Raw genomic sequence first — 15,150 nt, forward strand, 5'->3', positions numbered from 1 at the left:
TCGCCGCAGGCCGCTTGTTGTAGACTAAGGATCTGCCGCGCCTGCCCCTAGGCTCGCCGCCTGTCTCTCACTACCTGTAGGGCTCTCGCCCCGCGCCCTGGTGGCTGGAATGGGGAAAGACCGAGCCAAAAGCGGTCGCCGGGACGTTTTACTCAGGGAGAGGAAAATTCCAGCCGAGAGGAGCGGCCCTGCCCCCGCTGGCCACTGACAGCCCGCGGCTGGGTCTCCGCACCGGCCGAGCGCCGGGCGGCCGCCGGAGAGAGCCGGGTGTGTGGAGGCGGGCGAAAGGATGAGGGAGGAGCTGGGGCAGAACAGGGAGGCTCTGTTTCTGCGCGGCTGCCGGGACGGGGAGCGTTCCGCGTTTAACTTTCTCGCCGCGAAGTTTTTTCTTTCTGTGTTTTCTTTTTTCCCCTCCGCCCAAGGTGTGGTCCAGCGAGCGGCTGCCCCCGCGCAGACAGCCCAGCAGAGCCCTGACCGTGGCATCCGCCCCGGGAAGGCGCCCCACGGCCGCCCCGTAAAGAGCGGGGAATGCCCGGACTCGGGGGCGAGGCGGCGCTGGGGGTAGCAGAGCGGAGCTGCCTTCTTCAGCCCGCCCCGATCAGGTGAGGCGGGTCCCAGCGGCTGCGCCCGCCCTGCGCTCACTCAGCTGCCGGCATGGATGGCCGCGCTCAGCAGGCGGCCGCCCCACCGTCTTCAGGGTAAGCGTAGTTCGCCGCAGTGATGGGAGGCCTGGGCGCCCCACGGGTCCGGGAGGGCTGTCGGAGCGAAGCTGTTGTGGTGCCAGGTTGTGCGCGGGGCTGGGTGAGGAGAGGTGTGAGGGGGCAGCTCGGGGAAGGAGGGCCGGTACTGAGCGAGCTGCGGCGTTTGGGAGGGCACCAGTAGGGAGGGGCGGCTCTCCGGCGTCAGGGACTGAGTAAGTGTCCCCCAGCCGCGGCTTCGCCGGAGCGGGGCGGAAGCTCCACGGGGCAGTGCCGCTCCGCAGCCGAGCCCGGTGAGAAGGCGGCGGCAGATGAAGCGCGACCGTTAAACGGTCGCCGGCGCGGCGGGAGCAGGCTGGCCGCGCGCCGCCTCCCGCGCCCGGGCGGCATCTCGGCCCTCTGGGTGCCCTGGCCGGAGCCTGCGCCCGGGCGGGACGGGGCCGCCGGCGCCCGCCTCGGTGCTGCCTGGCTGAGCAGCGGCGGGTGCGCGGGCGGCAGCGCCAGCCCTCGCCGGTTACCTGGGGCATTTCTGCGGGATGGGCCGTGACCTGCCTGCCGGTGTCACCGTCCGGCTGCTGCTGCCGCCGAACTGCAGCGTTTGCAGCTAACCGCTGGCGCGGTACCTGGCGGGGAGCGCTTCGGCAGGGCAGTGTCGGTAGCGCCCCGTTTACCCGTGTGAGCCCCGGTGCGAGCAGCCGTACGCCGGCGTCCAGCTCCCTCGCTGTGAGGTGTGGGGAGCTGGGCGCTTTTCCGTCCTTCGGTAACTCTCAACAGGGGAGAAATAAACAAGCGACATCTGTCGGGAGAAGTCAGGGGGCTCGTTTGTTTGTTTGCAAACGTTGAGCTTCTCCGAAGAAACGCAGCTTTAAAGAATGGATTTTTACATCTAAAGTAAAACTGCCTCCGTGAGAGAGCAGGAGGAGGAAGGAAGACTTGGCCGTTGAGTTGTCAGATGCCCCTGAAGAAGAATTCACTGACTGAAGTGACAAGGCTGTTAGAGCGAGCTGTAAACGGAAGGGACAGAATACACAGTGAGTCTGTTTTTTAACCCCCAGACTTTTCTGAAGCTTCCATAGTACTGCAAAAGTTAGGTGGATTTTGGAGCGAGTGAGCATTAGCTGAGCAGGTGCAGCTGGTGGTAATTTGCGCCAGCAATCAAATCGGTTTGAAGTCTTGGCTCTGGTGGATGAGGAAGACCCAAGGAGGAGGGGAGTCACTTAGGGGCTTGTGGCAATGCCACCTTTGTGTATGGACACTGAGAAATGAAGCTTGCATTGTTAATCAGTGTAGAAGATAGAATCATAGAATCAACCAGGTTGGAAGAGACCTCCAAGATCAGCCAGTCCAACCTATCACCCAGCCCTATCCAGTCAACTAGACCATAGCACTAAGTGCCTCAGCCAGGCTTTGCTTGAAGACCCCCAGGGACAGTGCCTCCACCACCTCCCTGGGCAGCCCATTCCAATGGGAAATCACTCTCTCTGTGAAGAACTTCTTCCTAATATCCAGCCTATACCTACCCTGGCACAACTTGAGACTGTGTCCCCTTGTTCTATTGCTGGTTGCCTGGGAGAAGAGGCCACCCCCCACCTGGCTACAATGCCCCTTCAGGTAGTTGTAGACAGTAATAAGATCACCCCTGAGCCTCCTCTTCTCCAGGCTAAACAGGCCCAGTTCCCTCAACCTCTCCTCATAGGATTTGTGCTCCAGGCCCCTCACCAGCTTTGTTGCCCTTCTCTGGACATGTTCCAGCACCTCAACATCTCTCTTGAATTGAGGAGCCCAGAACTGGACACAGCACTCAAGGTGTGGCCTGACCAGTGCTGAGTACAGGGGAAGAATAACCTCCCTTGTCCTACTGGCCACACTGTTCCTGATGCAGGCCAGGATGCCATTGGCTCTCTTGGCCACCTGGGCACACTGCTGGCTCATCTTCAGCTTGCTATCTATCAGTACCCCCAGGTCCCTTTCCTCCTGGCTGCTTTCAGCCACTCAGTCCCCAGCCTATAGCGCTGCTTTGGGTTGTTGTGGCCAAAGTGCAGAACCCTGCAGTTGGCCTTGTTAAATCTCATCCCATTGGCCTCTGCCCACCCATCCAGCCTGTCCAGGTCCCTCTGCAGGGCTCTCCTACCTTCCAACAGATCAACACCTGCTCCTAGCTTGGTGTCATCTGCAAACTTACTGATGCTGGACTCAATGCCCTCATCCAGGTCATCAATAAAGATACGTAATTATGTTACAGATAATTAGTACGTGGTCTGGTCGATGCGCTAAGGCTGGGGGATAGGTTGGACTGGATGATCTTGAAGGTCTCTTCCAACCTGCTTGATTCTATGAATCTACATTTTTAAGGCTTTGGTTATGTAACTGCAGTTGAAAGGACTGAGGGCAGGATGACAGGGGATGGTACCAAGTTAGGTGGTGACTAAAACAGTATGTCTTGAAGGTCCTCGATTTTAACTGGGGGCAAGAACATGAAAACAAGCAAAAAAAAAAGGCACAATTAACACTTTGGTGGTTTTAACAGTTTCTGTAGGCCTGTTGCCTGCTGTAAAGGTTTTAGTTATACTCAGTTTTGGCTGCTGCTTGACTTAGGTAAGTCAGGAAAAGTAGTCTGTTTATTTAATGTGACTGAAAGCATCTGTCAGCGTTTACATCTCAGTTTTGGAAAACATAAAGCTAACAGCAGTGCTCATTTGCCTTAGCCCTGCAGATGTATTTTCAGGCCTTTTATCAGATGTTCACATAAAATTTGGTACTTAGGAAATCAGTTTACCATTCTGTTCTTGTTACAACAAGTTCTGTATTGGCAGTCTTAATTCTTTACTGAAGGTGTTCTCATTTGCTCATCCAAATGCTGGACTTGGAGGAAAAAAATGATCTGGATATACCATCCAAAATGGTAACTCTCAGCTTACTGGAAATGATCTACAGATTGTTTTTGAATAGTAGCCAGTGCTGCAGTTCTCTGTTTGACTCCAGAGAATCATAGAATCAACCAGGTTGGAAGAGACCTCCAAGATCAGCCAGTCCAACCTATCCCCCAGCCCTGTCCAATTGTGCAGCCTAATAAGAATTTGAGTGCAAATACCAATTTTGTTTAAGTGTATTACCAAATTATAGAATCACAGAATCAACCAGGTTGGAAGAGAACTCCAAGATGATGTGATACTGCATTATATTTCTTCTTAGCTTGTCTAACCTGGTGGAGAAAGTTGTTAATTTGTAGCTGAAAACTGTTAGCAAGGAAATCATAGATTCAAGCAGGTTGGAAGAGACCTCTAAAATCATCCAGTCCAACCTAGCACCCAGCCCTAGCCAGTCATAGAATCATAGAATCAACCAGGTTGGAAGAGACTTCCAAGTTCATACAGTCCAAATGTGTTCTTAAATCACTGTTTCAAGTTACACAGTGTAATTGCTGAAAACTTCACAGCTGAGTCTTGTTTATGCTAACTGCTAGGAAGGCTGGAGGCATTAAAACTATGTTGTAACTTAATCATTGATGTCTTTTTAATATATAGAATTTTCACATCTGTTCCATTGGGACAGGCTTTAGGAAAGGATCGTGTAATTGTATCCTAGATGACAATAGTTTGGGTTTGGTTGTTTGGAGGGTTTTTTTTTTGCATCCAGGATTATCCTTTCCTATTGAAAAAAATCAAACTGATTGTAGTTAAAAATGTTTGTTTCAATTTTGGGAGGAAAAAAAATATGCCAGTGTTATTCTTACTGTCCAATCAAGGTAAGTTAGTAAAGATTCAAACCAACACTGTCTCTGTTGGCTTTTTAAAGTATAAATATGATGAATAGAAGGTGTGCCCACTAACTGGCTGGAATTTTTTGGAGTATGGTGAATAGTAGGTGTGCCCAGTAACTGGCTGGACAGAATGTCGTTTCTTCTCATAGCAGAAAAAACTTGGCTGGACTGACTTTTGAGGCATTTTGTAGCTCATCTGTTTTGCCTTCAATGTGAGCAGCACTCAGGACAGTGTGCTTCTGCCAGGCCAGTTGCCACAGTCTGCTCTGGTTCATCACAGAGCTGGACTGGCTTGCATTGGCAGTGTTATGGGATGGTAGGGAGAAAAATAACATAGCAGTGGTTGGTATCCTGCTTCTTAAATTTTCCTGCTGTTACTAGATGCTAATCTTTTGCTGTGAGGTAGATAAACTTTTACATTATCAGGTAGATTTCACTGGTTGGCATAGGGCTTTTACCATGAAGGTATCCTGCTTCTTAAACAGTTTTGCTGCTGTTATTAGATACCAGTCCTGTGCTGTGAGGTAAATAAATTTATATATTACCAGGTAGATTTCACTGGTTGGCATAGGGCTTTTACCATGAAGGTTACCTGTTGCTTAAACACAGTTTCCCTTCTGTTCCTGATGCTAATCCTGTGGTGTGAGGTAGATAAACTTTTGCATTACCAGGTAGATTTCACTGGTTGGCAGTGTGCTTTTACCATGAAGGTTACCTGCTGCTTAAACACAGTTTCCCTTCTGTTGCTAGATGCTAATCCTGTGCTGTGAAGTGGATGAACTTTTACATTATCAGGTAGATTTCACTGGTTGAGATGGGCTTTTACCATGAAGGTATCCTGCTTCTTAAACACAGTTTTCCTGCTGTTACCAGGTACCAATCCTGTGCTCTGAGGTAGATGAACTTATACATTATCAAGTAGATTTCCTGGTTGACATGGACTTTTACCATGAAGGGAAAAGGTATTGCAAGTTAATGTGCTGTTCAAATACTGGAAGAAATGTGGCTTTTGCTAAACAGAAGATTTCCTCTGAAGTCTTAGAATGCCCATTGAAGTCCACCTTCCATGCTAACCAGTTTCTGTTAATTTTGCATTATTTTGTTTGTTCCCTTTTAATCATACTTAAATCTGTGTGTTTATTGACAGAATAGCAGTCTCTGCTGTGCTTTGCCTGAGAAAAAGCCCTGTGTTTTGTCATTTTGTGTGTCTAATGAAAACAGGCTTAAGAGATACAGCTGCTCTCCAGGGGCTAAAGAGAGAGATGATTGTGGGGAGCAGAGCCAAACTGAGCTTTGTTTAGGTTACTGCCAGAAACACTCCTTACATGTGTATTCATGCTCTCCTTTCCTGCTTTCTTAGCCTGGTGAATGTATTTTGAAGGTTTATTAAGAGCAGGTGATAATACTTGTTCTCATGGTTAGGGCTGTCTCAGGAAGTGAGATGGTTCTGAAAAGAACAAGAGAATTTATCTTTCCTCTTGTGTGTGTATCTGTTGAGGTTTTATCAAATCATTGAAATTAGATTATGGATCTCTGGAGACATCATCTGTGGCTCGCTGTTGAGAAGTGTCTGGCATCAAGCATTAAATGCTGATTTGGGCTCTCTTACTCTGTTTCATGTTGTTGGCTGAGTTGGTTCAAAATGTAGCCACAGGTTTGTTGAAGTATAAATTAAAGTTCTCTCTGTTGTGGAGTATGGGAAGGGCAGAAAGTATAGCAATAGCTTGAAACCAAGCATTCTGTTGCCAAGCCACAGTATCAGGCTGGCATGGGAGTGAGGGGGAGCATGTCTGAATTTGCTCAGTTTGGTGAAATTTAGGTCAGGGCCAAAACTGCATTTTTATCTTGCAATGAATTAGCTGTTGTTGTTGCTCTGTACACTGTATGAATAAATGTGTGTATGTAATAACAAATGCAAGATCTTTTGTGCTTGCACTACTAAATGGTAACTCTGTCTAGGATCAGAAGTTACGCTGGCATGGATCCAACAAGTGGTCCAGCCTTAGATGTGCTTTATCTCTTAGACTCAAGACTTCATGATAAGTAGCTTATTTTTTTTATCACCCCTATGACTGATGAAGATCAACTAATTGAGCCATGACAGAAAATCTGTGACCAGAGAGTTTGTTGAATGTTTGAAACAGGGAGTTATCTGCTTTATGGGTGGGTGCCTGTCAGGAGCCACTTGAGTACTAATCATTCCAAGGAGTAATTTGCCAGCTGAGTTCTGAACATACATGTAATACTTCTTGAAGCAATTATCTTGTTCTTTTTAATTTATCTGCCTTAACCTAGGTAGGCAGTATCAAATAGTTCCATGATGTGGCGTTGCTGTCAACTGAATGTTGTATTCAAAAGCTGGTTTGATTGTACAGACTTTAAGTTTGAAATCATAGCTGGGCACTTACAAAGTAGTCAGTGGTAATGTTCACTGTTGGAGTGTGTTGCTGTAGGAATGAGCTCAAGGAAACGCTGGGGTGTTGAGGAATGTGGATATTAGGGTGAAAAAATATGTGGGAGGATAAAATGGAAATAGAGAAATCAACTGAGTTATTCCAAAGCTTTGCCCAAGTGTGATGGTGTCCTGTGAAAAGTGAAAGTGAGAGCCAATCTATCTCAGGATAGATTATTTCTGTTGTTACTGGGCTTTTGGGGTGAACTTTAAAGGAGATTATGGTGTTTATTGTAAACATGAAGAACACTGTTTATGTTCAGCAAGCACAACTGTGTTGCGTGGAAGAAAAGAGCCCATTACAGAGCACCAAAAGCTTTGATTCCAGAGGAAACTGAACATATTGACAGAATTCTTGTCTTTTGACAGATGAATTAACTCAAGGACTGTTTTAAAGTCACAAATAAAAGATTTCTCCTGTAATTTGGCAATATCTAAGTAGGTCTCCCTTCATGAAGGCCAATCATTCTGACTTTCTTAACTGTATATTGAAGGAATGTTTCTAAGCATACAGGTTTTACTTGCTTGACTGCTTCTATTTCTACTTGACACTGTTGTAGGTGTGCTGGGGAGCAGCAGATGCCAAATTATCCAGCCAGTCATTAGAGTTTTAACAATGTTAGCCTGCTCAACTATTTATTTATTTTTTAATTAATAAGTCAGTAAGATGAGTTGCTCTGTTAATATTGTGGATACAAGGACTGCTGAGTGTTCTCTTTTATGGCAGCTTGCAAGTTAAAACAGATCCGATTGTGTGCTTTCTTTTCTGTTCACCTGGCTCTGGCTTTCATCCCAGCAGCTGACCTGCTACTCTCTGACTGAAGTTCACGTAGCTGCCTGCCGTTTGAGAAAGACTTGCTCTAGATTTTAAGTATTTGCTTTCACTGTGTGCTGCTCTAAAACTCAGAAAGTTGATGTCAGGGCATTAATGGATGACAAGAAGCCAAGAAATTGGCTCCTAGACTCCTGTAGAGTTCTGTGGCCATTAGCACAATAAAAAGGGAACTGACTGTGCAGCATGTGACAATGAAGAATTCAAGGGGGAAAATCACTCCTGCTGTTTTCAGTTGCAGTAGCAATTGAAAACTTGAGATTTCACTTGGTTTTTGTCCTAAAGTAAGGTCCTACAATTAAAAATGCAACTCTTTATATGAATATAAAACATTTACTCAGTTGCAGTAGATGTAGTCTACCTTAGAAATCTGCATTGGTGATGGAATAGCAAATGGAAGGACAATTTTTCATAGCTGAAGAAACATATTTTTTTTATGCACCATAAGTGGAATGCCTTGGGACTCTTTACAGGTCTGAGAGTTCCTAGATTTGCTTTTTGTTTGTCAGAAGGTTATCTGGTTCAGAAGGGACATGTGCATTTCTGTGCATCTTATGGTGGTTGTGAATTATCAAAGTGCTGTAGGTGGTTGAAAGATGGAGCCTTAATCTATCCTTCAGGAGTCTCTCTGGAGAGGTTGCATATTTGTTGACTGTGTTACAAGAGTAGGGTTGTCAGGATTGCTATTTTCAGTTAAAGAAAATAGAATCATTAAATATTTTTAGCTAGGCATAACCTTTCTTCTGTCAGGAAGCATTGGTTTGCTTGTAAGCTTTAGTTCTGTAGAGGTTTTCATCGAAGAAGTAGCTTCTGAGCTGTGCTTTCTTATTTTAAAACTTCTGCACATGTACTAGATTTTTATTTTGGAAAACAGAGCTACTTGATTTGGAAAATGTGGATCAGTCTTATTTAAAAGCAGACAAACTCTTCTTCCTCCTTAAACAATGCAAACAGTTGCTGTATGCTAAACAAGAGACCATGTGAGCTTGAAGTTTTCTCAGATACCAAACAACTGCACAGTTTTTCTTCTTTGCTCTATGTTCCCCCTCCCCCAAATGACACTGTGTTAATTAAAAAAAGCTACCCCACTCTGTCTCAAAATCACAGCATTAGAAAGGTATTTTTCTTTAAATCAAGCCCCATTTCAATTTAACATTCCTCAGTATGAGGGGTGACCTTATTGCTATCTACAGCTACCTGAAGGGAGGCTGTAGCCAGGTGGGGTTGGTCTCTTCTGCCAGGCAAGCAGCAACAGAACAAGGGGACACAGTCTCAAGTTGTGGCAGGGGAGGTCTAGGCTGGATGTTAGGAGGAAGTTGTTGGCAGAGAGAGTGATTGGCATTGGAATGGGCTGCCCAGGGAGGTGGTGGAGTCACTGTCCCTGGAGGTGTTGAAGAAATGCCTGGATGAGGCACTTAGTGCCATGGTCCAGTTGGCTAGGTCTGGCTGCTAGGTTGGCCTTGCTGATCTTGGAGGTCTCTTCCAACCTGGTTGATTCTGTGGTATCTTCAGATGCATTTTTTCCCATAGATTAAGTCTCTGTACATGTTTTTTAAAGCAGGTAACTTGAAAATGTTTTGCTATGGGAAAGGTGTAACTATCATAGAATCAACCAGGTTGGAAGAGACCTCCAAGATCATCCAGTCCAACCCATCACCCAGCCCTATCCAGTCAACTAGACCATGGCACTAAGTGCATCATGCAGGCTTTTCTTGAATACCTCCAGGGATGGTGCCTCCACCACCTCCCTGGGCAGCCCATTCCAATGCCAATCACTCTCTCTGTGAAGAACTTCCTCCTAATATCCAGCCTAGACCTACCCCGGCACAACTTGAGACTGTGTCCCCTTGTTCTGTAAAACAACTCTAATCCTAACATACTAACAAAGATGCCTGAAGGAACATCTATTACTATTATTTTTGCAAAATGAAGTGTTCTTTTAATATGTTGCATCCAGTTTGGCCTTCCAACCCCCTCCCCTCCAGTTTGGTGGGCTGAAAGCTTTGCTGGTGTGTTAAGAATGTTCATGGGTGCGGGAGACCACCAGTAGGGTGCTAGTGGTAGATCTGGTGCTGTTGTCTAGTTATCTTTTTATGTGGAGATATCAGAAGTGCAGTAGGGCAGAATACAGTGCATCACATTTGTTTTTTGTTGTTTCTGTTTTAACCTGATGTTTAAGTATCATTGTATTGCTTATGACTTTATGAAACCTAGTAGAGTTCTTTGTTGTTAAACTAGCCTGCCAAAACAACTGGACTTAATTCTGCAGGTATAAGATAATCACTGAGGTATGTATGGTTTGTGTGACAGCAATACTGAAAGCAGTTTTGCCTTGGGATGAACATTGTTTTGTTTCTGGATGTAGGAAAAGATAGTAGGAGAGTCAAAATGTCTGTTAGTAACAAAGTTTAGAAAACAAGTGTTTACAACTCATAGCACTGGGTTGTAACTGCTCCAGGCAAAAATGAAGTCTGTTTTCCTTCACTAGTAGCTGAGGATTTAAGTCTTTTGTTTGTTTCATTAAAAATGCATGTTGTGCAGAATTAAATATGAAACTATTACGTCTTGGAGAGCATAGAAACCATTTGGGTGGATGGATGATATTTTTAGTCCTTTAATTTGCAGGACAAACAAAGTGTGTGTCAGGTAGTGACTAATTGTGTGTTAAGGAGAATTGCCAGAAGTGGAATTTCTGATGATTTTCAGGAGCTTGTGTAAAACCAGAAATTCAAGCCATGACTGAAATCAGGCCTTTGACAATTCTTTCTTTGTGTTTAATTCAGAAACTTCTAATTCCTCAGAAAATCAAGTATTCCTGTTGTTGAAACTTGCCTCTATGCTCTCAGGCTTTTATTTCTTAAGAGTTAATCATTTCTCCATCTAGTCATAGAATGGTAGAATGCTATGGGTTGGAAGGGAGCTCTAGAGATCATTGAGTCCAACCCCTCTGTAAAGCAGGACCACTTAGGGCAGATCACACAGGAATGTGTCCAGGCAGGTTCTGAAGTTCTCTAGAGGAGACTCCACAACCTCTCTGGGCAGCTTGTTCCTGTGCTCCATCACCCTCTCAGTAAAAAAGCATTTTCTCACGTTGAGATGGAATTTCCTGTGATTGAGTTTATGTCCATTGCCCCTTGTCTAATCACTGAAAAGAGACTGGCTTCATCTTCCTGACAGACACCCTTCAGATATTTGTGGACATTGATAAGGTTTCTTCTCTGCCCTCTCTTCTCCAGCCCAGGTCTTTCAGTCTTTCCCTTCCAATCATCTTCATAGCCCTCTGCTGAACTCTTTCCTATAGCTACGTGTCCCTCTTGAACCAAGGAGCCCAGAACTGGACGCAGTATTCCAGGTGTGGTTTAACCAGGACTGAAGAAGTGGAGAACCTCCCTCAGTCTGCTGAACACACTCTTAATGCACCCAAGCATACTATAGGCCTTCTTGACCACCAGGGCACATTGGTGTCTCATGGATAACTTGGTTGCCTCAGGCTGCACAAGGAAAGCCTATGAAGCCTCCAGACATAAGCTTTTCTGTATCTTCTGCTGTTCTCTGATTTCCCAGTTCCTGACTTGCTGTTTTGATCCTTGTATTTACATGGACATGGAGACTGTTTTCACTGTGGTATTTAAGGAGGTAAGGGCTTCTCAGCCCTTTCTTACAGCACTTTAAAGGGGGGGGTCATTGCCTGGCTTTGCAGTTGCTGTTCTCATTTGCTCACTTATCTACGATTGGGTAATGCCTTAGACATAGCAGGGCTTGGAGCTGAGATGTTAAGGCAGTAGTGATAGCTAGAGATAAGAAACAGGCTTTACTTTATTATTTGTCTCCTTTTAACTAACTCAAAGTTACCTTGTGACATTTTGAGGGCCAGCAGCTGTAATTCTCTCAATGTATTTTATACTGACCTTCCTCAGAACTACTGTATTTAATTTGATGTCTCCACAGCAGGTTATCAGGGCATTTGTAGCAGAAATTGACTGATAGAACTGGGTTAGATGTGTTGATAATACTTCAGCTTCTTAATGCCTGTCTCTTGTTTCTTGCTGGGTGGATGAGTTTTTAGGGAGCTGGGCGAAGGATCTGTTTTTCCTTCTGAGTGGTACATGTGGGGATCAGAGGATCCTGAAATCAAGGTAACTGTTGGCCTTTGTTTTGATTGTTCTGCAGCACAGGATGCATATTAACCCCACTCCCTGTAGATACCACGGAGAGAGTCTCAACACTCCAGGCAATGCTTGTCCACTTCTGTAGAAAAGCAGGATGAGAATCTCAAAGGTATAGAAAACCAAAGCATTTTATAAGTAGTCCTTCAGAGCTGATTGTCAGTAGCTAGTGGGATAGGAGAGAATATGAAGCAGCTCATCTTGGAAAAGCCTCTGACATCATTGTCTGAACCCTTGGAATCTCTATCTCATTTCTAAGCACCTTTCTTTTACTGTTCTCATATACCTATTCTGCAAACCTCTTGCAAACTTTGCAGTTATTCCTCCCAAAATACACTTCTGTAATGCTTCTTCATCCATAAATCTCAAATGAATAAAGGATAAGGAGGGAAACACAATGAATTGTAAATGTTAAATCAAACCTGGAAAATATATGGTGTTTTGGTTTAGAAAAAAAATGAGGTTTGATGTTGTAGTTTTAAAATTACTCAGACAAATCATCTGTCATCTTATTTTTTTCTTCATGATACTGCTGATAGATTTCTGAGTTTTTGGTGGCTTTTTTTCCCTCCTGCTTCTACTTTCCTGAGTTTTGTAGTGCCAGTGAATAAATCACAGACTTTCTTGGATTGGAAAAGACCTTCAAGCTCATCCAGTCCAATCATTAGTTTCACAGTGACAAGTCCTTGACTAAACCAGATCCCTCAGCACAACACTGAATCACTATGGTTGGAAAGGACCACCAGGATCAGCCAGTCCAGCCTTCATCCCAGCATCCTTAATTGCTAGACCATAGCCTGAAGTGCCACATCCACTCTTTCCTTAAACACCTCCAGGGATGGTGACTCCACCACCTCCCTGGGCAGCCTGTTCCAGTGCCTGACCACCTGCTCAGGAAAGAACTTCCTCCCAACATCCAACCTGAACCTCCCCTGAAGCAACTTGAGGCCATTTCCTCTTGTCCTATCATTAGCAATTTGGGAGGAGAAACCAGCTCCAGCCTCACTACAACCTCCTTTTAAGTAGTTGTAGAGGGCAGTAAGGTCCCCTCTCAGCCTCCTCTTCTCCAGACTAATCCTGCCAGTTAACAGCTTTGCAGGGTTTATTTCTTATCATGACTGCTTGCCAGCACTTACTCCTGAACAGGTTTATATGGTAGAATTAACAGTGTTTGGAAATAATGGTGCATAACATAAATGCTGCTATTTCTTCCTAGTATTTTCATCCAGTACTTTAAGCATAAGTACAGATGGAGATTTTGAAATCACTTCTTATTTTGACTGAGTGGTCTCATAGAAAGATCTTTATGGTGTCAGTCAAAGCACTGCACCTCTGCAGAAAAAAGAAATCTCCTGCATGTGTCTCCACTAAAAAGGAACTGGATTTTCCTCCACATTTCCTTGATAAAATCTGTCTATACTCTTGACAAGCTGTGGTGGTTTGGGAGTTACCTGCCCCTCCCCACTTTGGACAATCACCCAGACTAGACTCAGTGGCTCTGGAAATTGAATGAAGCTTTGTATTTACAGCTTAGCACAATACACAAGCAGATATTTGCAATCTGTACAGCTATAGACAGAAATATACAAGTTAAAAAGTAATATAGAAACACAACAGCCCTCCCAGAAACCAGAGTCCCCAGGAGGGGCTCACAGCTGCCCTTCCACCTTTATCCCACCCCTCTCCCTTATCCCAGATCTTTCCTTATGTTCAAGGAAGTTTTGAGGGTCAGCCAGGGGGATTAGGAAGCAGGTGAATTAGTCACACAGATGACAGGTTAGGTTAGAGAGCGAGAGAGAAGTTCAGCCCAAAGCCCAGCCAGTGACTGCCTTATCTATGTTTGTGTTCTTGTTCTAATCCATCTCAGCAAGCCTGTGAGTGCAGCAGACATCACCATTGTGTTCTTCTCACCAAAACATTCTAGCTGGCTTCAGACTAGCACACAAGCTGATGTTGCCTCTTCCTAACACAGAGATATGCAGTAGGAAATCAAGTGTCCAGTGAACTTTTTGATGTTGTAAACAAATGTTTGTGAGAGCTTCTGGAAGAACTTTAGCATCTTAAGGTAAAAATACCCTTGAAAAATCTTACCCTCAATAGAGAAGTGTGCAGTTCATTTGTCAACAACATAGTCTCAGAAAGGAAAATGTTTTAAAGTTCTATTACATGTAACCAAAAGCTCCAAGATGAGAAGTAATGATTTTAAATGACATTTTAACTTTCATCTTAAAATAAACCTAATGAGATGTGGAAAACTCAATCTACAGTAATTGGCCTTTCCCACATCCTGTCACATCACTTTTCACAACCTCAGTCATACACTGAGAGTAAGTATTTGCTTGGATCTCTTTGTGGTATCATGTGAAGAAATGCTCAAGGTGGTAGAAAGATCTGCAGTCTGTTTGTAAAAGAGCACATGATGCTTCATCAAAGATAGGAAGGGATAGCTGCAGTGTGGCCAGTAGGACAAGGGAGGTTATTCTGCCCCTGGACTCAGCACTGCTCAGGCCACACCTTGAGTGCTGTGTCCAGTTCTGGGCTCCTCAATTCAAGAGAGATGTTGAGGTGCTGGAAGATGTTTGGAGAAGGGCAGCAAGGCTGGGGAGGGGCCTGGAGCACAGCCCTGAGAGGAGAGGCTGAGGGAGCTGGGGGTGTGCAGCCTGGAGGAGACTCAGGGGTGACCTCATTGCTGTCTACAACTCCCTGAAGGGAGGCTGTAGCCAGGTGAGGTTGGTCTCTTCTCCCAGACAACCAGCAACAGAAGAAGGGGACCCAGTCTCAAGTTGTGCTGAGGGAAGTTTAGGCTGGATGTTAGGAGGAAGTTGTTGGCAGAGAGAGTGATTGGCATTGGAATGGGCTGCCCAGGGAGGTGGTGGAGTCTCCATCCCTGGAGATGTTCAAGAGAAGACTGAATGAGGCACTCAGTGCCTTGGTTGATTGGCCAGAGCTGGGTGCTAGGTTGGACTGGCTGAGCTTGGAGGTCTCTTCCAACTTGGTTGATTTTGTGGTTCTATGATATGTGGTGTAGTGTTTGTTGAAACTGAAAATGTAAAAAAAATCAGTCATTAAACTCAATCTCTTAAAAACTTCTGGCAGTAAAATGAAATCCTCAGAAAATGTGAATCACATCCTGAGACTGACCCAGCCACATCAATATTATGCACCATCCTGTTTATCTGTGACTTTGCTTAGCAAATATTTTCAGTTAAATATAAAGTGGCAGTCAGGAAGAAAAATGGTTT

At 45.0% G+C, this 15,150-nt stretch overlaps 1 protein-coding gene across 2 annotated transcripts in view; it reads left to right on the forward strand.

The window, feature by feature from the left end:
- The first annotated feature begins 613 nt into the window (after positions 1-613).
- COBLL1 (cordon-bleu WH2 repeat protein like 1) overlaps positions 614-15,150 on the forward strand; it is a 105,951-nt gene continuing 91,414 nt past the window's right edge. For both annotated transcript variants that reach the window (XM_064164034.1, XM_064164044.1), the window contains exon 1: positions 614-698. In XM_064164034.1, the coding sequence (XP_064020104.1) occupies positions 655-698 (44 nt within the window). In that variant the 5' untranslated portion in view covers positions 614-654. The remainder of the gene's footprint in view (positions 699-15,150) is intronic.

This window comes from Pogoniulus pusillus, chromosome 2 (assembly GCF_015220805.1).
Source record: "Pogoniulus pusillus isolate bPogPus1 chromosome 2, bPogPus1.pri, whole genome shotgun sequence".
Lineage (NCBI taxonomy): Eukaryota > Metazoa > Chordata > Aves > Piciformes > Lybiidae > Pogoniulus > Pogoniulus pusillus.